Genomic DNA, 27,645 nt, shown 5'->3' with positions numbered 1-27,645 from the left:
AAAAAAAGAAAAGAAAAAATAAACCGAAACAAGCACCCCGAGGGAGCAAAAGAAGAGATGAAATTTCCAGCAAGAAACCTCCAGAAGACAGGAAAACTATTTTTGACAGAAAGGTGCCTTTGCCAACTGAACAAGAAAGCTATTGTAATAAAAAAAATTTAAAAAGGAAAAAAAAAAGAAGGTTAAATGAATGAAAGATTAATAACAACAAAAAGTAGGTGAAACATGTGTAGGAGAAAATGAAGCAAATAACATCATAATCAACAATTATGATTATGAATGAGGGATATTATATCATAAAGTAATTCATCAAAGACTGTTGAATGGAAACCATGGGAATTAAATCATATAAAACGTTTCAACAATGAATTCATCTCTGTATGCATAGAAGAAGATTAATAAGATATTGAAGGAATAATGCAAAAAAATGGAAGGCCATAAAAGAATCAATAAGAAAAAATATAAAAATATAACTTAAAACGTGGGGGTAGGGGAGTGGGGGGAGGAAGAAGGAGGCCCCACTAATCAAATTAAAAAAGTATTTCAACAGGATATAATAAGAAACCTTGTTGTGTCATTAGTAGGAGACAATTAAACTGGATAGATACCAACATGGAATAACAAATAAGCAGTGCACTTGAAAATGTCCCTAGGTAAGGCCTACTTCTTTCGTTCTTTTATTTATTTATTTTTTTAGATCAAGGTTTAGGCAATGTGGCTAACACATTTCCATTATTAAAACCTCTATCTGTATGTAAAAAAAGGTTTAGGAATTTAAGTTCAATATTTCCATTGGTAAACCTTTTATTTGTATATATATATATATATATATATATATATATATATAGATAGATAGATAGATAGATAGATATAAAGTTTCGACATTGTGGTTGAACATTTCCAAAGTAAAGAATCAAGCAACAACAAAAAAAAGCTCCCAAAACATTAAGGCACTGTGGTTGAACATTTCCAAGGTTAAGTTGAAATTCTTCCGAACAAAAAAAGAAAGAAAAAAAAAGGCACTGTGGTTGATCATATCCATACTTCAGTCCTTTTTCTTACCAAAAAACAACAAGAAAAAAACCAAGAAAAAAACCAAAACAAAAACACGTAGGGTGAGAATACATGAGGCCTGCATGAAATGTTTAGGCACTGCAATTAAACATTTCCAGAACTTAGGTCTATCTCTTTTGAAAAAAAACAAAATGTTTAAGCACTGTGACTGAACATTTTCACAGTTCCACAAGCCCACTTACAAAAAAAAAAATAAAAAATCAGGCACTGTGGTTGAACATTTTCACTGTTTAGGCATACTTCTTTAAAAAAAAACACAAAAAAAACAAACGTTTTGGCACTGCTGTTTAACATTTCCATAGTAAAGGCATACATATTTCTTTCAAAGAAAAGAGTTAGCAGTGTGGTTGAATATTTCTATCTCTTTTCAATTTTACAAAATGTTTCCGCACAATGGATAACACTTCCATAATTAAGGCATGTTTCTACAAATAAAAAAGAAACAAAAAGAAAAAAAGATTATATATATATATATATGTGTAGATTGACTGAGTGATTGATTGATTGATTGATTCATTCATAAGAACAGATGTTTTAGTTTGATCCAAAGCTCAAAACAATAAAAGACTACTAATAAAATGAGAATGCAAAGCAGTCTGATTATATTTTTGATTTTGACTTCACCTGCCACCAAAAAGCCGAGTATGGCTACATAACTGGAAGAGTAAAAAAAAAAAAAAAAAAAAATGTCATACACGTAAAATCCCACATGTAGTAACGAACTGATATGGGAACTGTGCCTCCCAAAATGCAGAAGAAACCCTGGCACAGGAATTGGCCAAAACATTGAACACACTTTGCAAAGATTGCTTCAATTCTCTCATTTGAAAATTGCAAATCTGGAAAGAATTTCCTCCAGTGTCAGCTCTATATCCTAGAACCCCAGATATGAAAAACTGAGTGTTGCCATCACAGGATTACAGAGACAGCTGAAATGTCAAGCTGCTTTGATACAGTCCAGCTTTTCTCCAGAGCAATCAAATGAATGGCTGACTAAGTTAACATAGCACTGATACACCACTCACTCCACTGTTCTGTCTCTTAGCAGGGAGGGTGTGCAGACCCGCTTTTGTCCGATTTTCGTTGGGACTCCCCGGTTATTTTCCGTGAGAACCGCATGCGCATGCACGTCTCCATTGCCAGTTTTTTCCAGGTCACCTACAGGCTAAAATTTTGTCGTGGAAATCGCTGTTCCAACAAAAGGATTCTAAACTTCTTCTTCTTCTTCTGCGTTCGTGGGCTGCAACTCCCACATTCACTCGTATGTACACAAGTGGGCTTTTACGTGTATGACCGTTTTTACCCCGCCATGTAGGCAGCCATACTCCGCTTTCAGGGGGTGTATGCTGGGTATTTCTTGTTTCCATAACCCACCGAACGCTGACATGGATTACAGGATCTTTAACGTGCGTATTTGATCTTCTGCTTACGTATACACACGAAGGGGGTTCAGGCACTGGCAGGTCTGCACATATGTTGACTTGGGAGATCGAAAAAATCTCCACCCTTTACCCACCAGGCGGCGTCACCGAGATTCGAACCTGGGACCCTCAGATTGAAAGTCCAACGCTTTAACCACTCGGCTATTGTGCCCGTCAGGGAATCTGAACAATTTCTGTGGGTATTTTTGCAAGTTTACAAGCTATATTTAGTTTTTATAATTACACCAATTATTTGCTTTAATCTTTTATGTTTACTCTGAGCATGTTTCATGTCCAATCTCTGCCAGTAAGTATTCAAACTGATCTATTCACAATTCAACACAGAGCCTCACCTGGCTTCAACTGTGGAGAGGCTTGACACACACGCATATTTTTTCATATCTTTGTATGGAGGGGAAATTGTTGTTTTGGATAACTGTCAACAGGATCTATTATACATATATATTCTGTTTCAAGGCAAATTTCCATGGATTATGTGATTTGCTTTCTGTCATTTGTTTATGCCAGATCTTGATTGGAGGAATCTATAACACCATTTTCTCTTCTCTCTTTTTTTGTATAGTAATAAATTTACCGTTTTGCTTTCTTTTAAAATGCTGTTGACGTCTTGAGCTCCAAAGATCTTTTCGATGACATAGTTTTTGTTGTTTGGTTCAGTCTGTGCAAAAAGAAGATGATGCAACCAAACTCTTCCATAAAGTTGCCCAAAGCAAGGCAGTGCAAACCCATAAAAGCTAGTTACGGTGGTGGACTGCCCATGATGTTATATGACCTACTTCTGGCTCTGCAAGCGACGAAAAGTCCCCGATGAAAGCGGGCCTGCGCATTCTCCCTAGTGCCTTCTGAAAACCTGTCACAAACTGTGGTTGTCCAGTTCATCTGTTAATCCCTGAAATATTGCCCATGTTCGTTTGAAGTAAAAGAAGGAAAACCATTTTTTTTCAAAAGAAAAAAATTATCTCAGACCAAAATGACAACTAAACAATTATTAGGCAGTGGCGAGTGAATTCTAAACTGAAATAACAGGAGTGAAAGCGATATCAGATAAACAAAGTGTGTTTGTGGTGCAGATCTTCACAGTTCATCTCGGGGCTCTTCCATTTGTCCTTCGTCATCTTCCTCTTTGGCTGCCAGGATCTTCAGCTGGGAGAACACGCGTTTCTGAATCTTCTGCCAAGTCTGCAGACAGAAAAAAGTACAATGCTGGAAAAAAAAGTATCTGAAGAGAGTCTAGATAGACAGAAAGCAAGAACTGTGACACACTGATGAAAGACATACAGACCAAAACAGAAAAGAAAAGAAAAAACAGGAAGAAAAACAACAAAGAAAATCACCACAAAGAAAAACCTGTCACAAACTAACCAGCCCCTCTCTGTTTTGTTTTTTTCATTCTGTTTTTTTTTTTGTTTTTGTTTTTTCAATCCATCTTCTGTGCCTTGACTTCAATATGTTTAACCCCTTAACCGCTGAACCTTGGCGTAATGAGGTCAGTGTGGTGTGACTTTTGCCCTGTGGGTTGGGCACTAATAGAATAGACCACTGCCCTGCCATGCATGTCTTAAGAGGCGACTAAGGCAGGACCACCTCGCCCGGAGGATAAAGGGGTTTGCGTAGGGTTAACTACCCTGCCTGCAAAAAAGACCAGTTCCAAAAGCATCGACGACAAAGAACCAAAACATTCACCTGGGCAAGGAAGGGTTTCCGTCCCAGAGACTTATGAAGCAGCAAGGGACAAACTGGACTGGAATGGCCAGAACAGCCCAGAACAGAGTGCGATGGCGAGGGGTCGTCGATGGCCTATGATCCACCGGGAGCGATGGGCATAATGAATGAATGAATGACGTACTTCTGAAGTGGTGTCATGAATTTCTTTGAACACAATGTCACACAAACCCAAGAGGAAGCTGTCCACACAAAGAATGGTGACCACAATCCTGACCTGTGATCTCAATCTGAGCTCCGTACTCCTGACAGCCTCAAAGTGACGAGCACACTCGTCAAGGGTTTACACTTCTGACATCAAAAGTTGTGGCCAGAGATCTGTTCAGTTCTAACAGAGAGAGCTGTGAATCATACTTTTGAGATAAACGTTGAAAATCTGGATCAGACCAAATCTGACGATTGGACTTTCTATCTTTATCTGATTCCCTCTCTCTTTTTTTAAATTTTCTTATTTTCTTAATTTTAGTTGTTGTTGTTTTTTTACTGGTGTCCCTTTTCTTTTGCATGACAACAGTTCTGTCAAAAATGAAAATTTATTGGGCATATTTCCGTTTGCAGATGGAAGAGTTTTGCTCAAGATAAAAAAAAAATCTATATAATAATAATAATAATGGATACTTATATAGCACACTATCCAGAAATCTGCTCTAGGTGCTTTACAAAAACGCTTTTGTTAACATACAACATTACATCTATGTTACATACACACACCAAAATATGACTACACACACACACACACACACACACACACACACACACTGCGTACATACATTTTAACAATACATGTGTATCTAACAGCTACCCTAACACATACGCACACATAGTCAGGCACAAAAAACATAAAACAATCACAAAATATAAACATAAGCAGTGAAAGAGTACTCAATAGAGAGAGACACAGACACAGACACAGACAGATTTTAAAAAATAATAAAGCCAAACGAACTGGCATGCTTTTCCCTTTGTAAAAATAATTTATACCCAGCTGTTACAGAAAAACTATAACGGTGAAAGGTAAACAGTATAACATACACACCTCAACAGGAATTTTGTCGTTCTCTTCTTTGGGGAGCATCCCATCCTTGTTCAAATCCATCAACTTAAAAAGCTGGAAAAAAAAGGGGAAAAAGCAAAAAAAGCCACTTAGCAATGACAAGTTGGAAAAAAAAATTAGACAGTACTAACTGGTTATCTCCAGGATCTCAATCCATATCTATATCTATACACAGAGAGAGATACTGATGAGTGTGTGTGTGTGTGTGTGTGTGTGTGTGTGTGTGTGTGTGTGTGTGTGTGTGTGTGTGTGTGTGTGTCCATGTGTGTGTCTGTGTGTGTGTGTGTGTGTGTGAATAACAAGGATTGACACACACTGCAATGAGCGCAGTTTTCATATGAAGTCCCACGTAGCTAATTAGAATGACACAGTAATGTCTGTGTGTGTGTGTGTTGTGTGTGTCCCCGCGCGCGCGCGTGTGTGTGTGTGTGAATAACAAGGACTGACACACATTGCAATGAGCGCAGTTTTCATATGAAGTCCGACGTAGCTAATTAGAATGACACAGTAATGTCTGTGTGTGTGTGTGTGTTGTGTGTGTGTCCGTGTGGCTGTGTGTGCTGTGTGTGTGTGTCCGTGTGTGTGTGTGTGTGTGTGTGTGAATAACAAGGATTGACACACACTGCCATAAGCGCAGTTTTCATATGAAGTCCGACGTAGCTAATTAGAATGACACAGTAATGTCAAGTGAATGCCAGCACAGAATGATAGCCAGCCAGTAAATATTTTCTTTTAAAAAAAATTTTAAAAAAGAGAAAAAGAAACCTGAAAGAAAGAAAAGAAAAAGAAAACGAAGGAATGAACATTCATCTCAGGAAACCTGATAAAGCTTTGTTAGTGCTTAAAAATATGCATTCTTAAACACACACACACTCATACACACATGCTCTCTCTCTCTCTCTCTCTCTCTCTCTCTCTCCTGTTTCTTCAATAATGAATAAGGACACTTATGATACTTACAGATTGTTTAAAAGTGATTTTGAATGTGAAAAATATTTTGAATTCATGAACATAAGATGTTTCCGGGGCTGTCTTGTGAAACTACGAATCGGTGTGTTACCAGTAAAAGGACCCAGGTGGTGTAGGTCCCTCAACTTAAATTCCAGTTATTTATGCACAGTCTGTAAAGCTGATGAATCTGAACACCACTTTATTCATGTGTTTCCCTCATATACCAGCATCAGAAACAAGTACTTACCAGGTATTACCCAAGACTACACTGAAATACTGAAACATGGATCTATTGAAAAAATAAGAAAGTTGAGTATCTATCTTTTCCATGCTCTTCGTCATAGACAACGGTTTGCAAATGTGTAATTTGACCTTAATAAAGAATAGTATGGTTTGATTATTCAAGTTACTGCACAACTGACATGATATGCATACCAAAGATGTACACTCTTTTAGCCAGAGACCCTTTCCTATGGGCTGGTGGCCGCCTCAAGGTATGAACTTTATTCTTGTTCTTGTTCTCTCTCCTGTGTCTTTCTGAGATGAGACTAGCTTTTGTCAATATTTGAGGAGACCAGTTCTCTACAAAAGTGAATTTTGTTGATAAACCTAAAGACCATTTGAGCTCAATGTCAATGGGCAAAGAAGCCGAATGGTTAAAGCGTTGGACTTTCAATCTGGTGGTCCCGGGTTCGAATCACGGTGACGGCACCTGGTGGGTAAAGGATGGAGATTTTTACGATCTCCCAGGTCAACATATGTGCAGACCTGCCAGTGCCTGAACCCCCTTCGTGTGTATACGCAAGCAGAAAATAAAATACGCATGTTAAAGATCCTGTAATCCATGTCAGCGTTCGGTGGGTTATGGAAACAAGAACATACTCAGCATGCACCCCCCCAAAAGCAGAGTATGGCTGCCTACATGGTGGGGTAAAAACGGTCATACACGTAAAAGCCCACTCGCGTACATACGAGTGAACGTGGGAGTTGCAGCCCACGAACGCAGAAGAAGAAGAAGAGCTCAATGTCCAGGCAAGTACTCTGTAGTATTGTACACATTTCTTTTTATACCTCCTCCCCTCTCTCTCTCTTACACACAATCTCAATGTATGCTGGCGAGAGCAAAATTTCACACAAAGAACTCTGTTGTAACAATAAGTAATACAATACAATAATTGTTGCTATTCAAATACACAGGAGTGGTAGTACCACTCTATTGTTTTGTTTGACAGCTAGATGCCTATGCAACACATGTGTTAATGTTTTTGTTTTTTTGGTTTTGTTGTTGGTTTTTTTTTTCAGTTGTTGTTCTTTTTAAACAAGAATAAAGTGAATTTTGAGACGCAAGTTATTACAAAGGTAAAAATAATGATGAATGAAAGTATGGTCTGTCACACACACACACACACACACACACACACACACACCCTTCTCCCACCCATCCCACCATGCACACACACACACATGCATGTCAGTACACATGGGCATTCTCATTCACATGCTAAACATATTGCACACTCACACAGACACATTCCCTTGCCTACCACCAATAGTGAAGAACACTTAGGAAAAAGAGACAGGACCGAATGCAATACTGAGGATGCAAAAAAGCAAACAATGAAATACTCAATGGAAGAAGCAGAGATAAAAGCTGAAACAAGTTTCAGTTACTGTTTCAAGGAGGTGTCAGTCAAAATGTGTGGACTGATCCATATACACTACATATATGCTGCAAAAAATATTTTTTTAAAAAAAGAAAAAAAAGGGCAAATGCCTTAGGCCAGCCAGATGGAAGAACAGATTCAGCTTCAGTTTCTTAAAGAGGGTATCACGGTGTTCGGACGAATCCTTATATGCCACACCACATCTGCTAGACAGATGCCTTACAGCTGCACAACCCAATGCATTTAGGCCTTGAGCGCTTGTCAGGCCTTCAACACATACACATGTATTTGTGTACCTACCAGAGTGGATTTCTTTTACATTATTTTGCCAGAGGACAACCGTGTTCTTGCCATGGGGTCTTTTTCAGTGCACCAAGTGTGTGCTGCACATGGGACCTCAGTTCATCATTTCATCCAAATGGCTGGATGCTCAGTTTCGTTTCCCAGCCGAACTTGGGAGAGAGGGTGAAAGCAGGATTTGAACCCCGACCCTCACAGATACTGAACTGGCAGACAGCTTCTTCACCAGTCTGCTACTTTGCTCCTTGAAGAACACAAAGTTGCAGAACTGAAGAGAGTGAAGTCCAGGGAAAAATACCAAAGGCAACAAAACTAAAGGAAAGAGACAATGACAGAAAACTGCATGGGGGCAGGGCATGGGGGGCAAGGTATGGGGGGCAAGGCAAGGGGGCAGGGCATGGGGGCAGGGCAAGGGGGGCAAGGTATGGGGGGCAAGGCAAGCGGGCAGGGCATGGGGGCCAGGGCATGGGGGCAGGGCATGGGGGCAGGGCAAGGGGGCAGGGCATGGGGGGCAGGGCATGGGGGGCAGGGCATGGGGGCAGGGCATGGGGGCAGGACATAGGGGGCAGGGCAAGGGGCCAGGGCATGGGGGGCAGGGCATGGGGGGCAAGGCATGGGGGCAGGGCATGGGGGCAGGGCATAGGGGGCAGGGCAAGGGGGCAAGGCATCGGAGGCAAGGCATGGGGGACAGGGCAAGGGGGAAGCGCATGGGGACAGGGCATGGGGGGCAGGGCATGGGGGGCAAGTCAAGGGGGGCAAGGCATGGGGGCAAGGCAAGGGGGCAGGGCATGGGGGGGCAAGGCATGGGGGCAAGGCATGGGGGACAGGGCAAGGGGGCAGCGCATGGGGACAGGGCATGGGGGGCAGGGCATGGGGGGCAAGTCAAGGGGGGCAAGGCATGGGGGACAGGACAAGGGGGCAGGGCATGGGGGGCAGGGCAAGGGGGCAAGGCATGGGGGGCAGGGCAAGGGGGCAGGGCAAGGGGGCAAGGCATGGGGGGGCAAGGCATGGGGGCAGGGCATGGGGGGGTAAGGCATGGGGGGCAGGGCATGGGGGGCAGGGCAAGGGGGCAAGGCATGGGGGGCAGGGCATGGGGGCAAGGCATGGGGGCAAGGCATGGGGGCAAGGCATGGGGGGCAGGGCAAGGGGGCAAGGCATGGGGGGCAAGGCATGGGGGGCAGGGCAAGGGGGCAGGGCAGGGGGGCAAGGCATGGGGGGGGCAAGGCATCGGGGGGTAAGGCATGGGGGGCATGGCAAGGGGCAGGGCAAGGGGGGAAGGCATGGGGGCAAGGCATGGGGGGGCAGGGCAAGGGGGCAAGGCATGGGCGGGCAAGGCATGGGGGGGCAAGGCATGGGGGGCAGGGCAAGGGGGCAGGGCAAGGGGGCAAGGCATGGGGGGGCAAGGTATGGGAGCAAGGCATGGGGGGCAAGGCATGGGGGCAGGGCATGGGGGGGGCAAAGCATGGGGGCAGGGCATGGGGGCAGGCGGCATGGCACGGGGGCACGTGGCACGGCATGGGGGAGAAAAGCCACATGATGGAACCTCTCCAAAAGCAAACGACAGAATCACTGGTCTGATCCACAGGAACGAACACGGCCAAACACACGAACCACAGAAGACAACAAAAAAAAGAAGGATGAAAAAATCCAGTCATCCCTGATAATGAAAATGTCCGATTCCCTTAAAAAAGAAAGAAAAAAAGAGTTGTAATATTTCTGTTTTAAGAAAGTATGCCGATGGGTGCAATAAGCAAGCAGAGGGTCAAATACACACGTTAAAGATCTTGCAATCCATGTCAGCGTTTGGTGGGTTATGGAAACACGAACATACCCAGCATGCACACTCCTGAAAGCGGAGCATGGCTGCCTACATGGTGGGGTAAAAACGGTCAGACACGTAAAAGCCCACTCGTGTGCATATGAGTGAACGTGGGAGTTGCAGCCCACGAACGAAGAAGAAGAAGAAGAAAGTATGCTGATGGGCGCAACGGCCAAGTGGTTCAAGTGTTGGACTTTAAATCTGAGGGTCCCAGGTTTGAATCCATGGTCACAGCACCTGGTATGTAAAGGGTGGAGATTTTTTTTTTTTTTTTTGTATCTCTCAGGTCAATAGATGTGTAGACCTGATAGTGCCTGAACCCCCTTTGTGTGTATATGCATGCAGAAGATCAAATATACACACCAAATATCCCATAATACATGCAGACATTTGTTGGGTAAAGGAAACAAGAACACATGCATGCAATCCCCCTGCGAAAGAAAAATAGAGTATGCCTACATGGCAGGGGTAAAAAGGAAAAGCCAACTCATGTATACAAGTGAATGTGGAAGTCACAACCTATGAGTTTAAGTTTAAGTAGCTCAAGGAGGCGTCACTGCGTTCAGACAAATCCATATACGCTACACCACATCTGCCAAGCAGATGCCTGACCAGCAGCGTAACCCAACACGCTTAGTCAGGCCTTGAGAGGGCATCACAACCTATAAATGAAGAAGAAGAGGAAGAAGAAAGTGTGCATGTTAATCTTTCCGAGCAATTACCCGCTCATTTTGCAAAATGCATGACATCATACCTAACATAAACATGTGTACTTTCAGCATCAGATTGTGATGTAAAAAGAAAACCACCAAAGCAAGCTAACAAAAAAGAAAAATACAAGAAAAACACAAAAAAAGGGAAAAAAAAGGTCTTTGCATGCAGAAATCTTTCTTCCTTTTTTTTTTTTTTTTCAAGTAGAGAAAAACAAATATTTGCAAACTGTTTTTCTTTAATGAGTATTCACATTACATTTGACCCCACAGATTTACATCAATTATCTATATCATATGTAACATAATACTGATTAACATTGATTTATATCTCTTTCCTGAAACTTTTTCTTCTAATTTTGAGGTCAACGACAACATAGGACAATTATATGAAATTGCAGTTATTCATTGGGAGTTTTTTTGCAGGTTGTTTGAACAGCAATACATGTCTTGCATTTGGAAAGAATGATACATTTTCCGCTAATATGTCACCTGTAATGAAGTCATTATTTTCTTCATAGAGAAGGAAATCTAGAAAATACTTTTCTTGCTGATCTAAAAAAAAAAAAAATAAAAAATAAAAGTGAACGAAGTCAATAACATGTTTATTTACCTCTTTGGCCATATCCTCAGCCTCAGTCGGGGAATCCTGAAAAAAATCCTGTACACCTGAATTAGTTTGTCTGTCCACACGCTGGTTTCTCTCCATCACAGAACTGCTCTCTGGAACTGGGAGGAGGGCGGGGGGCGGGTGTGTGTGTGTATGTGTGTGTGTGTGTGTGTGTGTGTGTGGAAGGATGGACTGAGACCTGTGGAAGCGTCCTCAAAAACAAGCCAATTAATGATTTTAAATCTGTATCCATGTTTTTCCTAAATCGTCTCTAACCTCACCATACCAGTTGTAGTTTGTCATCACAAACTTATGACCCGTTTTATTTTCTTCAACAGATACATTCTGACAACAAGCATGCTATTTCCAGCTGTGTTTTGTTTGTTTTTATTTTTGGACGTCATTTTGTGGAAGTGGAAATGGACTTTTATTTTTGGTTGTACAAAAAATATTGTCTTCTCTTTCAAATGCCTAAACATTTGTCTACAATAAAAATTATTGGGATAAATAAATAAAAAACAAAAAAACAACAACAGAAGCCCAGATTCAGAATCTATATTCATTTCCTTTACAAAAAACATTTACTTCCTTTCTGTATTTCCTATAGTTTTTATGCTAGAATTAATATGGATATGTAAAATCTCTCTCTCTCTCTCTCTCTCTCTCTATATATATATATATATATATATATAATTACCCCTGCATCCTCAAATTTCTCTGGTAAGGGGAAAGCACTTTTTAGGTTTATTTACAAAATTCTTTGACATTGAACCGGTTAACTCTTGCCATACGAACGGCGAGACGACGTTAACAGCGTTTCACCACAATTACCATCATCAAAATATTGCAAGCGGAAGGCTCTTATACTGAAGACGTGAATGTTGACAAAGAATACCACAATTCTGACGACGGAAGCTAAAGGTTGGGTCATTCAGACACCCACTGGACATCCAAGGGGTCTGTGTAGAGGAGAAGAGAGGACTGGCCGTACTGAGTGAGTTAATACAAAGCTTTTCCCCTACAAATATAACTACCCTCCACCACGCCTTCCGGCCCCAAAGCCCACTACACTCAGCCTTTTTCCCCTGGACGTAAAGCTAATCACTGTGGCATAAACCTCTGTCCCGGTCTTCATTTGAAACTGCCATTTAATGTCAGTACTGTTGTAAAAGTCAATGGTGAGCAGTTTCATCGCAAGCAAAACAGTAAGTTCAATCAAACTAGCAAAAAGCAAACACTGTATAGTAACTCAAAACAGCTTTCACACAGTAAATAAGACACACAGAGAACCAAACATAGCAAAAAGAAAACAATGTATCGGTTTAACTTTCCGTCTCTAGTGTCTGGATAAAAAAAAAGTGTTACAGTTCAAAGTTATTTTCAGTCGAAGAGTAAAATCTAAAAGTGCCATGAACAATGAGATTCTGACATTTCTATAGATACTCACATCAGACAATGCTTGGGCCAAATCTTCAACAATGACAGGTTTACTCTTAGCAATTTCAGCAATCCAGTCCCTGCAACAGGAAAAAAAAACACGTTACAAATTTACATGAACAATGACCACACGAAGAATGTCAAAGGGAAGAACAAGTGATCATCAACTTTTGTATGACTTTCAAGCAGTTATGCAACTATCATCAACAGCGATCAAATATGCACGTCAAAGATCCTGTAATCCATGTTAACGTTCAGTGGTTTATGGAACCAAGAACAAACCCAGCATGCACACCCCCCGAAAACAGAGCATGGCTGCATACATGGCAGGGTAAATAAATAACAACAGTCATAAATGTACAACGTTACATGCCTGAGTGCCACTGAGCGCTCATCACTCATTTCCTGTGCCATTCAATCGCATCTCAAGTACACACACATACACACTCAGACAGACACGTAACATTACCGTGTGTGTATGCATGCGTGCGTACGTGCGCGCGCGCGTGTGTGTGTGTGTGTGTGTGTGTGTAAGTGTTTGGTGTACACACGTGTGTGTGTGGGGGGAGGTGGGGGGTTGGGGGGGGGGTGAGGGGGGGGGGGCAGATGAGCCTAGATAATGCCGTGTAGGGTGTGGTTTGGGATGACTTGCACACAGACCCAAGGTGCTTGTCAGGTCTTGAGAGTCTATCGAGTACTAGAATACGTAGTCAGAGGGGAAAAAAAAAAAAAAAAAAAATATATATATAGAGAGAGAGAGAGAGAGAGAGATACACATACATATATCTATGATATGATATGAATAATATAAATATCAGAAAATAAAGGAAGAAAAGGCAAGGAACAAGAAGAAATGGTGATATGGAAGCCACACAGCTTCCTAATGTAGGTTCTGCACAATATTTCTGTCTCGCTGTGCTGTTCTGCATGTTGTAAATATGAAGGTACAACCTAAAGCTTGTCCAAAAAACAAAAACAAAAAGAATTGTAAAACAAAAACAAAAAAAAGCCCAAACAAATAAAACAAATACAGATGGCACATTTAAAAAATATATTTCTTGGAAATAAGGAAAATTCTTAACCAACCAGGAAATAATAATAATAATAATAATAATAATGTCAACAGCTGGAAAATTGCAACATTACTCATTCCTACCTCCACTTGTTATTCTTTTTTTTCTGTGTGTTCTTTTTTTTTGCAACTGTTGCCCCATCAAAACACCATTAATATGGTGTTACTCTCATGCTGCTCAACCCAAACGCCACCCTACACAGCAACATCTAGGCTCATCTGCCACACACACACACACACAAATGTGTACGCCAAACACACACACACACACACACACACAAACATGTTCACAACATCTAGGCTCATCTCACACACACACACACACACACACACACAAACATGTTCACAACATCTAGGCTCATCTGCCACACACACACACACACAAATGTGTACACCAAATACACGCCACACACACAAAAAAGCAGCATAGCCATTTCAGTCCCCTCCCCCACCTCAACCTGCCCCCATGAGTAACCACACGACTAAAAACACATAAACAACAATGACGCAGTTGTGTAGCAGACTAGTTTTGTCTCACAGTTAACTGTGGAGTTTGGCCAGCACAAGCTGACTGCAGCAACCCTGAAGATAACTCTGGAACCACTGATCAAGGAATGTAAACCACCACCATCCCAGGAAGAAGACAAGAATGACTGCAGGATTCTTCAAAGACAAAAAACTAAAGTTTACAAAAACCTTTTGGGTGGTAGTTGAATCCTCTTTGTTTTGACACGACGTTTCGGACCATAGGCCCGTTGTCAAGTGATGAGAAGAGGACAGTGTGAATAGGAAAGCCTATGTGAGGAAAGGGTGATGACATCTCACTACTTTCTGTTTTGATGGGCCATGCACACTAAACACTTGCTGATCACCATTCAGTGCCATACGTACTCACTCACACACACACACACACACACACACACACACAAACCAAAAAAAAAAAATTGCATACACATATATATTGCTTCTAAAAAGAGGGATAGGAGGTAAAGAAAGAATAAGGACAGAGAGATCAGGCAGAAGGGCCCAGGCGCTAGACGTCAGTGACTCTGATGTTCAATCCACTCGGCTGTGCAGTCCCCAAGCATCATTTTGTGTGTGTGTGTGTGTGTGGGTGCGTGTGCGTGTGTGTGTGTGTGCGTGTGCGTGTGTGTGTGTGTGTGCGTGTGTGTGGGTGTGAGTGAGTACGTATGGCACTGAATGGTGATCAGCAAGTGTTTAGTGTGCATGGCCCATCAAAACAGAAAGTAGTGAGATGTCATCACCCTTTCCTCACATAGGCTTTCCTGTTCACACTGTCCTCTTCTCATCACTTGACAACGGGCCTATGGTCTGAAACGTCGTGTCAAAACAAAGAGGATTCAACTACCACCCAAAAGGTTTTTATAAACTTTAGTTTTTTGTCACCACCATCCCTTTCCATTGCTGGCAGCAACGCTCTCTTTGTCTCTGCCTCTCAGGCTCTTTCCTTGCATGACAGAGGCTTTCACTTCCACCCTGACTCCACTCTTAGTGCAGGGATGGCCTAGAGGTAACGCGTCCGCCTAGGAAGCGAGAGAATCTGAGCGCGCTAGTTCAAATCACTGCTCAGCCGCCCAAATTTTCTCCCCCTCCACTAGACCTTGAGTGGTGGTCTGGACGCTAGTCATTTGGATAAGACGATAAACCAAGATCCCGTGTGCAGCATGCACTTAGCGCACATAAAAGAACCCACAGCAACAAAAGGGTTGTTCCTGGCAAAATTCTGAGGAAAAATCCACTGCGATAGGAAAAACAAATAAAACTGCACGCAGGAAAAAAAAAAAAAAAAAAAAGGGTGGCGCTGTAGTGTAGCGACGCACTCTCCCTTGGGAGAGCATCCCGAATTTCACACAGAGAAATCTGTTGTGATCAAAAGAAATACAAATTCAAATACAAATAAAACAAATTATGTGAAGACCTCTCTGCACTGTGACCTATAGATAGGATAAAACACTTAACCCATTCGACCCTGGGGAAATTACAGCCGTGGCAGCCTTCCAGGCCATACTGATGTGGGAAAAAATGCAGAAAATTTACTGTTTTTCCTCCAAACTACATGCAGACACATCCGCAAAATACTCCAGAAAAGTTAGTAATCTTTCTTCCTCCAAACTACATGCAGACACATCCGCAAAATACTCCAGAAAAGTTAGTAATCTTTCTTCCTCCAAACTACATGCAGACACATCCGCAAAATACTCCAGAAAAGTTAGTAATCTTTCTTCCTCCAAACTACATGCAGACACATCCGCAAAATACTCCAGAAAAGTTAGTAATCTCTCTTCCTCCAAACTACATGCAGACACATCCGCAAAATACTCCAGAAAAGTTAGTAATCTCTCTTCCTCCAAACTACATGCAGACACATCCGCAAAATACTCCAGAAAAGTTAGTAATCTTTCTTCCTCCAAACTACATGCAGACACATCCGCAAAATACTCCAGAAAAGTTAGTAATCTTTCTTCCTCCAAACTACATGCAGACACATCCGCAAAATACTCCAGAAGTTAGCACTCTTTCTTTGCAGCTTATGCACATGCAAGGATATGAAAACCGTTTTAATGAGACAAATTCTGACTCCAGAGCAATGCTCAGGCGCAGGGCTCGATGAGTGTAAAAAAAAAAAGAAGTACAACTGGCATTCTCAACAACATTATCACATTGGTGGCAGTGGTGGGATTACAGACGCATTCTTCTTCTTCTATTATCATTATTCTTTTGTAGGCTGCAACTCCCACGTTCACTCGTATGTACACGAGTGGGCTTTTATGTGTATGGCCGTTTTTACCCTGCCATGTAGGCAGCCATACTCTGTTTTCAGGGGTGTGCATGCTGGATATGTCCTTGTTCCCATAACCCATCGAACGCTAACATGGATTACAGGATCTTTGATCTTCTGCTGGGGTATACACATGAAGGGGGTTCAGGCACTAGCAGGTCTGCACATAATGTTGACCTTTGGAGATCGGAAAAATCTCCACCCTTTATACCCACCAGGTGCCGTTACTGAGATCTGAACCCGGGACCCTCAGATAGAAAGTCCATCGCTTGAACCACTCGGCTATTAAGCCCGTTCACAGATGCATAAAAACGAACAAACCGTTTTTCTCTACAACACACCTGAGGTTCTCATAACTGCCAGCTAAAGTGTCCGTTCCATGGAGGACCACCTGGTCCAGACTCAGGTTGTGATTGCATTGCTCCTGGCCGGCCTGAACGTGGTCGAGGGTCTTGCTATCGTAATGGTTCCACCAGAAGTTGACCGCCACGTTACTGTTGTAGGACCGGACCTGGTGAATCCTGGAAACAAAAAAGAAAAAGAAAAAAGTGAGCAACAGAACTTAGTGACCAAAAAAAAAAACTATGCGGAAGAAAAAAACAAAAACAAAAGACTTTTGTTGCCATGTGTTTTAATCTCCCAACTGATCACAGCAAAACACTGCCGAAGGAGTATTAAAGAAAAAAAAAAGAAAAAAAAAGTCTTTCACCATCTACCTCTCAACAGCAAGATGAGAGTGTGACACCTTACTGAAGAGGAAAAAAAAGAAAAAGAAAAAAAACAACAACAAAAAAAACAAGAGAGGCAAGGCCTTCAAGACTCACTTGTTTATTTTTTTTGTGCCCGTCCCAGAAGTGCAATATTGTTTTAAACAAGATGACTGGAAAGAACTGAATTTTTCCTATTTCTATGCCCAATTTGGTGTCAACTGACAAAGTATTTGCAGAGAAAATGTCAATGTTAAAGTTTACCACGGACACACAGACACACAGACACACACACAGACAACCGAACACCGGGTTAAAACAGAGACTCACTTTGTTTACACAAGTGAGTCAAAAACCAAATGACAAAATAAAATAAAACTGCAGCCAAAAGCAGAGAAGAAGAAAACAACAACTTTGCCATTACCTTAATCAACACCAAGGTAGTGTAAAAGAAAGAAAGAAAGAAAGAAGAAGAAAGAAAGGGCAGAAAGGAAACAAAGACACAAAAATTCATTCACACATTTCTTTCTTTCTGTCTCTCTCCCTCTCTCTTTCTTCTTTTATCATTATCATCTTTTTTTATGTGGGCACCCAGCATAGGAAATTTTCTATCTAAAATTACGTTTAAATAACATACTTACCGTGACCCAACTAGTGCAGACTCCGGCAGGGGCCTGACATTCCTGTCCTGTGCAAACTACTATCCGCCTATGCGGAGAAGACCCAGCATCCTTTTTTTTTTCTTTTTTTTTTTTAATTAACAAAATGCATGGATTACACTGATGATACAAGGCAACACCAGGAAAACTTCAAGAATGCACAGAGAACATCATTACAAAACAGAACTTATTTTCTTACATGTCGTGTTAAGCATCCTACATAATTATGAAGTCACATAGTCAAAGTGTATCATGATTTAGTTATTGTTTCAAACTGGCTGAACATTGCTGTGTACTACAGCTACAAAACTCAAGGTACATTTCATCATCAAGCAAGTAAAACATGACACTGCATGTTGCATTGCCAAGAGACGGAACATTCTATTCTTTTTTTTTCTTTTTTTTTTTCTTTTTTTTTTTTTACCAGGCATGATGAAACACCTCTCTGTTATAAATGGTGTCCCTTTCCAAGGTGTCAAGACCAGGATCATTGCTGTCATTACTGTGACATCTGGTGACAGACATCCGTGAGATATTCATCAAAAAAAAAAAAAAAAAAAAGAAAAGAGTAACAGCTGGTACAACGTCAAAAGAAAAAAAAAATCTGTTTCACTCCACCGCACAACATTCAAAAGGACCCATGGGGATAGCAGCAGACATGACATCCGGATGTAGCTTTGTATGGGGGATTCAGAATGAATGATGTGTGAATAATGCCACTGAAATGGTGCATATGATGAAGCAGGAAACACACAAACAACAAAAAACAAACAACAACAACAAAAAACAACCAAAAAAAAAAACAAAAAAAAAAAGAAAAGAAAAAAGACCCAAATGGCAAATGGCTGTCACTGATGGTTTACTCTAAACATTAGTCTAACACAGTCTAACAATATCTATCTTGCCCTTTACCTCCTCCCCTGTACACAAAATTCAGGAATGGAGGGGGGGAAAAAACTAAAGAATCACACACACACACACATACACACACACACATATATATACACACAAATACACACACTCACACACACATGCAACACACACACACTCACACACACATACACACACTCACACACATATATATACATACAAATACACACACAAATACACACACACACTCACACACACACATATATATATACACACAAATACACACACTCACACACACATGCAACACACACACACTCACACACACACACACAACACACACACACACAAACACACACACACACACACACACAACACACACACACACACACACACAAACACACACACACACACAGAAATACAAATACAGACAGAACACTACCAATATAGTTAAGTGTGAAAAAAAAAAAAAAGCAAAACCTTTATATGGTGCAATCTCCAGTGCATGTACAAATGCTGCTTAAGACGGGCGCAATAGCCAAGTGGTTAAAGCGTTGGACTTTCAATCTGAGGGTCCCGGGTTCGAATCACGGTAACGGCGCCTGGTGGGTAAAGGGTGGAGATTTTTCCGATCTCCCAGGTCAACATATGTGCAGACCTGCTAGTGCCTGAACCCCCTTCGTGTGTATACGCACGCAGAAGATCAAATACGCACGTTAAAGATCCTGTAACCCATGTCAGTGTTCGGTGGGTTATGGAGACACGAAAATACCCAGCATGCATGAACCACGACAGAGTCATCGGCAAGTCGATGTTGGTCGTGTAACGGAAAGAAGAAGAAGAAGGCGCCTAACAGGATCCAGTTAAGACCAAACAGGATACCAAAACATCACAGAAGCTCTCTGTTGACAAAAGCATCTAGTGTGTTCACATCAACACTTGCATACGTTATAGTGTGTCAGGCACCAATGGTAGAGATTTTGCAGCACACGTTGCTTACTGACAGACCCCTCCTACTCCCATCCCCCCTCCTCTCCTTCCTTCCCCCTTCTCTTCTTACCAATACACTAAATGAACTCCTTCCTCGGACAGGCTGTAAACCCCACCAACCCCCTCCCCCCCACCCCCTTTTCGACCATCTCTCCCTTCCCCCATCCCCTTTATCCTTGGCCACAGAGTGCCGAGATAGCAAGAGCAGAATTAATGGGCGTTGATACTTCATAGGATGGCACCCCATTCTCTGCCTGTTATCCTACTCTACCTCTTCACCTTCTACACCTACCCGTACAACCCCTACCCCCACCACTACTCTACCCCTTTTAACACATACAAAATTACAGCAGACCATTTCCAAACCCATCAAACAGTAAATGATAGAAAGAAGCCGGGTGTTAACCACCCATTATGGACAGGCAATGGCAGGATACAGAAAAATGTTGAAGAAGTGAGGAATGTACACAACATAAGTCTTCATTAAAATGGGAACACATACTATACAATAAAAGAATTGTTCATTCAGATCTCTTGTGGGAAAAAAAAAAAATCATTCTCTGAACTTAAGAAATGAATTGCTTGATTCATAACAAATAAATCAACAAAAAGAAATAAAGCACATTCAAATTTTGAAAACTGAGAACTCACTGAAATATCAATTTAAAAAAAAAAAAGAATAGAAATAAAAAACCCACAAAAAACACTGAGACAGATTTGCTGGAAAGTTAGCTGGCACAACAACATGGAAGAAAGTAAAGGACGCTTTGTACAACACATGTAACAGTTAATGTTTAATGCTTTGATGATTATCCAGCTATCATCCTCTCATACCCCCTTTTCCCCCTCCCCTCCCTCCCCTCTGCAAATATTTGAAAAAAAAAAAAAAAGAAGAAGAAGAAGAAGAAAAGATTAATGTATTAACTATTATCCAGTTGGCTCATTTTTCAATTCCTCACATCCTGTCACAGAGTAATATCACCACCTGAACCAAACAAGACTGGTACCTCTCAACACTTAAGTCACTATGTTGTTTTTTTTGTTTGTTTGGGGTTTTTTTTTTTGTTGGTTTTTTTTTTTTTTTTGGTGCTGCCCCATCATCTGCACCATTTCAGTGGCATTAATCCCAAGTTGTTCATTCCGAGTCCCCCATACACGCAGCCACACACGGGCTCATCTGCAGTAGTCTCAGCGTCTTTGGCGGAGGTTATTACACAGAAGCACTCACCACTTGTACGGGATGTAGAGGCAGTCCCCTGCAGTAAGGTTCACATGGTAGAACTCTATCTCTCCCACAGCAGGGTACTTGGTCAGGTCCACACTGCAGCATCACAACCATCACATGCCAAAAAAAAAACCCACCTCACAAACTTCAGTTGACACTGTTTGCAAATCATTTGTAGTTGTAGTAATAATAATAATAATAATATATAGCATTTATCAAGCTAAATTCTTTCAGAAGAAATTTGTTGCATATATACGCACACACACACACACACACACACACACACACACACACTCACACACTCACACACACACATAGAGGCACAGACAGACAGACAGACAGACAGACAGACACACACACACACACACACAGCCCACAACTATGCAAAATAGTGGTAGGGATAAAAAGAAGAAAAGGAACACACAAAAACAACAACAACAAATGAACGTTTCATAAAAAAAAAAAACTTCTCTGAAAAAGTAAGATTTCAGATTTTGTTCAAACTCGGTTAAAGTTGGTGCATTTCTTTGACTACCAGGCAGTGAACTCCTAATGGCTGCGGGCAATCAAGCTGAAAACATGCAGGTAAGTATATTTCTTTTCGGAATTTTGAAAAGCTTCTCATTTGTTTACTATTTGTGTGTGTGTGTGTGTGTGTGTACATATTACATAAACGTACCTGTCAACATCAATGTCAGAATAAGCACCATCGTAATGCAGCTTTATCTGTGAAACAGACAAAGTATTCAAATCGATATTTGTGGTAAGTTTAATGTACTTAAAAAAAACAACTTGTTTTATTACATTCAACAGCATAATACTTTAATAGGGAAAACAATCACATTCGTTTGCCTTCTTTTGGATACTTTTTCACAAAACATACATATACTAAAGGCCTAAATACATGGTGGGTAAAGGGTGGAGAAGTTTCTGATCTCCCTGGTCAACAAATGTGCAGACCTGCTAATGCCTGGACTCCCTTCAAGCGTATACACATGCAGAAGATCAAGTACTCACATTAAAGATCCCGCATTCCATGTCAACGTTCTGTGGGTTATGGGAACAAGAACATACCAGGCATGCAACCCCCCCTGAAAATGGAGTATGGCTGCCAACACAACAGGGGTAAAAATGGCCATTCACATGAAAACCCGCTTGTGATACTAGTGAACATGGGAGTAACAGCCCATGAACGAAGAAGAAAAATACATACATGCTGTGGGGTGTTGGAGAGTTGTATCCACAAAAATAAAAAATCAGAGCATTCAAATATGAGTGGGACTCAGTTACCGGTACACTGCAATGGCCCGATATACGGACTCCAGTTAAAACACAGTATTTCAAATGAAGGCAACAATGTCAGGCCTCTAGGATATTACATTAAATGGTCAAGTTAAACTTAAATCATTTTCACATTTTCAACATCATATAAACCTAATGTAAGGGAAGTGTAATAACAGAATGTAGCAAAATCAACCATTAAAAAATATAAACAAACAAAAACAAAAACAGAAACAACACATTTGCCAAAACTATCTGCTGGGTAGCAGAGAGGAAGAAAGAAATTACTCCAAGAACATCTTGGCTTATAAGCTTTAATGCATTTATTAAAAGGGTTACATGTTCTTTCTTCTTCTTCTTCCACGTTCACTCGTATGCACACGAGTGGACTTTTACGTGTATGACCATTTTTACCCCGCCACGTAGGCAGCCATACTCCGTTTTCGGGGGTATGCATGCTGGGTATGTTCTTGTTTCCATAACCCACCCAATGCTGACATGGATTACAGGATCTTTAACGTGTGTATTTGATGTTGTGCTTGCATATACACACGAAGGGGGTTCAGGCACTAGCAGGTCTGCACATATGTTGACCTGGGAGATGGTAAAAATCTCCACCCTTTACCCACCAGGCGCCATCACCGTGATTCAAACCTGGGACCCTCAGATTGACAGTCCAACGCTTTAACCACTCGGCTATTGCGCCCGTCGGTTACATGTTCAAATGGCAAGTGTTATATACCTCAATATTTACCTAATCTAGAGAACTTGACACAAATAATCACGAGTGAGAATCATCACCACATTGACACATCATCAAATGAAAAGTCAGTTCTTTTGATACCAGTCAAGATGACTGCGTGTATGTCTGAATTTTTCCTTTCTTTTTTTTCCAGGATTTGATTGTATACATGTGTTCCTGTTCGGAAATTTTGCATGTGTGTACCTACATATGTGCATCTGTGTATGAATGCCTCTGTTTGGAAGCAGTCCACTGCTTCATGTCAAAGGGGTTTATAAATCATTTTAATACTTTATCCTGAAGTACTCCTTTCAGCTCACTTTTTCTATGAATGAGTACAAACTATGGAAAGTACAACCCTCCTTTCAAGTTTGTTTTTGTTTTTGTTTTTTCAGCAAGCATGCAAAACAGACAGACAAACAACCTTTTCATTGTTTTTCTGTTCCTTTTCTCTTCTCTCCACCTCAGGTAACCCCACCCTCCACGGCTCTTCTTTTCATAACCAGCCTTGGGCACAATACCTTATCTCGGTCTCTTGCTGGATCAACCATGACGAAAGCCTTCTCCCCACGAATCACGCAGATGATGTTGTCGAAACTGTCCGTGTGGATCACCGACTTGGTGCCACCGCTGCTGAACCACAGCATCTGAAGCGTCAGACAGACAGACAGACATAGTTTAACCCCTTGACTGCCGTGTCTGTAGAATCTATGGTCACAGTGATGTCCCTGATGACACCAACAAAAGAAGAGAAATAACTCTCGAAGGCTTCAAAATTCACACATGTTTGATCCAGAGTGGTATATCTCCAGAGCGTGTTCTCAGTTTCTGGCTGATTGTTCTGGATATTGGTTTGTGACTTCAAACACTATTTTCTACACACACACACACACATTCATACATTCTTTAGGTAACACCACCACAACCTAGTACCATCAGCAATAACAGCAACAATACCAACACTACAGAAACTGACTTTAGTAATATTACTAAGCAGCAAATGCTATTCACAAATACTTACAACAAGTGCCATTGAATTTTCCAGTAGTTCTTTATGCTGTATACTGCATGGCACCATCACATCAGGTCTGAAAATAAACCATATTAATCATGTTAAAAAAAAGTTATACAAACATGTTTTCAAAATGTTGCATACTCATGCTACCAATATCTCAAGGAACAGGATTATGATACTGTTCACAAATATATAGACAATAAACACAATAACTGGATAAGGAGTTGTATTTGTTATTTAATATCCACCCAGTTGGGGTATCTCTCTTTCCCTGAAATCCCTCCGCCTCTTTGAAAATTAAAATTTCATACTAATACATTCTCAGCTTTCTTGCTGAACTGTACAATATTTTGATAATCTTAAAACAATATCCAGGAAATTCTGGTCTGCTTTGACATACCTGCCATTTGCTATTATCTTCTTCTTTGTTTGTGGGCTGCAACTCCCACGTTCACTCTTATGTACACAAGTGGGCATTTACGTGTCTGACCGTTTTTACCCCACCATGTAGGCAGCCATGCTCCGTTTTCAGGGGTGTGCATGCTGGATATGTCCTTGTTTCCATAACCCACCGAACACTGACATGGATTACAGGATCTTTAACATGCGTATTTGATCTTCTACTTGCGGATACACATGAAGGGGGTTCAGGCACAAGCAGGTCTGCACATATGTTGACCTGGGAGATCATAAAAATCTCCACCCTTTACCCACCAGGTGCTGTTACCAAGATTCGAACCCAGGACCCTCAGATTGAAAGTCCAACACTTTGACCACTCGGCTATTGCGATTTGCTAAAATAACTGCTGCACATGGATTTAGTGTCAAACTCAAAGTATTTTCCACACATCAAAATTCAGTGTTTATACAGGTTTTCAGCCACAAAATTGAGAAGAAAAAAAAAACAGAAAAAAAGATTTTGTTAAATGAGTAGTAAAAAACTGAAAAGCTGTCACATCAGGAACTTAAATGAAAGGTATGGCATTTTCATATCCACCAAAAGCCCTTTCCATAAATTGTCATCAGATAGTAGATGAGAACATTTCATTTTCCATTAGAAAGATTCTTTAGGAATTTTTGTTTGATAATTATATTTTACTTTTATATGTAAGTTCGAGTGGAACATTTCAATTTTGTGTTTCTTCACAGACAACCTTTTTTTTCTTCAATACTACAAACAGCCAAAAAGGTTAAAACTTTCAACAAGCTTGGGCCATATTTTAAAGAGTTTGAAAAAGCACGTCATTGTTTACAAATTCTTGAAAAAACAGTATGACCCCTGAAAAGGTATTCCTGAAATGAAGGGTGATTTTTCAAATATCAGAATTGCTGAGATGTGGGTGACCTGCTGAGTTTTGGAGGCAGGGCTTTTGGCTGTCACACTAACAATAATTCAAAACTTTCAATCTGAGGATCCTGGGTTCAAATCTGAGTGACGGCGCCTGGTGGGTAAAGGGTGGAGATTTTTCCGATCTCCCAGGTCAACATATGTGCAGACCTACTAGTGCCTAAACCCCCTTCGTGTGTATACACAAGCAGAAGATCCTGTAATCCATGTCAGCGTTCGGTGGGTTATGGAAACAAAAACATACCCAGCATGCACACCCCTGAAAACGGAGCATGGCTGCCTACATGGTGGCAAACCAGCAAACTGGAAAAGTATTATTTTTGAAAGTATCATAAAAGTAGACGTCTCTCTCTCATTCTGCATAATATTTTGAAAGACAGTTATCGTTTTACATTCCTGCTTTTAAATTTACACTTGAAAATAAATACATCTTTTAAATCATTTGGACAGCCTTAATCATTGAAAATTGTCCCATCAACTACTACTTTTTAATCGTATTAAAGTTAGCATCCAGTTTGATTTCTTTCAAATATTCAATCTTCTTGATTGTGATTTAAAAAAGTAAATTGCAGAAAGCTTATTTACATCACTTTAAAGTAAGATTTGGGTGATCTATATATCATTCAAATGCAAACAAACTACCATACAGTCAACTGATGTTTGTGACAAATTTATATTTGATTCCATAAGATGGGACAAATAAACCACAGAACCCTAAAAATCATTCCTATCTACAACTGATACATATGGACCACAAAAGCCTTATAAACCATTCCACCTACAACTATGACATATGGACCACGAAAGCCTTATAAACCATTCCACCTACAACTATGACATATGGACCACAAAAGCCTAAAAGAACGGTCCCATCTACAGCTCATACATATAGAGCACAAAAGCCTAAAAACATTCTCATCTTCAAATAATACATGCCAACCACAAAAGTCTAAAAAAACAACAACAAAAAAACACAAAAAAACCCCAACCATATGGAGCACAAAATCTGGGGGAAAAAAAATCCAGACCCATTTACTGCTAACAACATATGGATCACAAAAGCCCAAAAACCAGTCCCAGCTATAACTAACATAACATATATGGATCACAAAAGCAAAAAACAACAACCCCCCCCCCCAAAAAAAAAACAACAACAAAAAACAAAACAAAACAAAACAAAACAAAAAAAACCAGTCCCATCTACAACTAACACATATGGACCACAAAAGCCTGAAAAAACACCCAAAAGACAACAACAAAAACCAGTCCCACCTAGGACTAACAAATGTGGACCACAAAAACCTATAAAAACAAACAAAAAAACCCAGCCCCATCTGCAACAAACACACATGGACATATTGGCAACAAAAGCACACACACACACACACACACACATATATATACATATATATATCCCATCTATAACTAATACATATAGTATATGGACACATGGATCACAACAAACAAACAAAAAAAATCCATCTACAAGTGTGACATATGGACCACAAATGCTTAAGCAATTTTTGTTTTGTTTTGAAAGTCCCATCTACAAATACTATGTAAAGTTTTTACTGCTGCCACAACTGCTTATGCTACTTCAATTAAACACAATAAAATAAGGAAGATCACAGCCACAGCTTCCTGAACCTGAGATAGGCTGGCACGTCATCAACGATGTAGTGCTCAGTGGCGTTGTATATCTTCAGAAACTGATGGAAATGCATTTCCTCCGTTCCCTGCTGGCGGTCCTCTTTTTTCATGGTCTCCAACTGAACAACTGAATCTGCTGGAACATCCAGAGACAGCAAATAATCATCTGTCCACAGACGAACTGCCCTGGAGTTTCGTGCTACCCCCGACAACTTGAGAGGTTTATAGCGTTGAACATAGTTGGCGAAAAAGTCGGCCGGCGCTGGAAATTCAGTTTTCTCCTCGATTTGCAAGCTGGGGCCACTCATACCAAACGGCTGCAAATGCCCTTTCATCTTGTCACCTGTAGTAACTTCTGCATTCTGCGAGTGTGGTACGTCAGCCCTTCCAGATGTTAAAACTGGAATAAAATATAGAACATATGGTAGCATGCGATACATGGCGATCAGGGTAATGTCGTCGGCGACCAGAAAGCGTAGAGACGCTGTTGACACAACTCTCCAAAC

The 27,645-nt window shown here is 40.9% G+C and overlaps 1 protein-coding gene across 1 annotated transcript; it reads right to left on the bottom strand.

Moving 5' to 3' along the window:
• Nucleotides 1-897: 897 nt before the first annotated feature.
• LOC143297981 (tRNA wybutosine-synthesizing protein 5-like) lies at nt 898-27,645 on the bottom strand. Its single transcript, XM_076610615.1, has 10 exons — nt 27,137-27,645; nt 24,148-24,214; nt 23,648-23,773; nt 21,783-21,829; nt 21,107-21,199; nt 16,997-17,176; nt 12,794-12,863; nt 11,350-11,397; nt 5,275-5,346; nt 898-3,695 (listed from the first exon to the last, which is right to left on the bottom strand). Exons 1-10 carry the CDS (start codon nt 27,577-27,579, stop codon nt 3,591-3,593), a joined length of 1,251 nt encoding a protein of 416 aa, XP_076466730.1. The 5' UTR covers nt 27,580-27,645; the 3' UTR covers nt 898-3,590.

This window comes from Babylonia areolata, chromosome 23 (assembly GCF_041734735.1).
Source record: "Babylonia areolata isolate BAREFJ2019XMU chromosome 23, ASM4173473v1, whole genome shotgun sequence".
NCBI classification, from domain to species: domain Eukaryota; kingdom Metazoa; phylum Mollusca; class Gastropoda; order Neogastropoda; family Buccinidae; genus Babylonia; species Babylonia areolata.
This window is presented reverse-complemented; position numbering and strand designations above follow the sequence as displayed.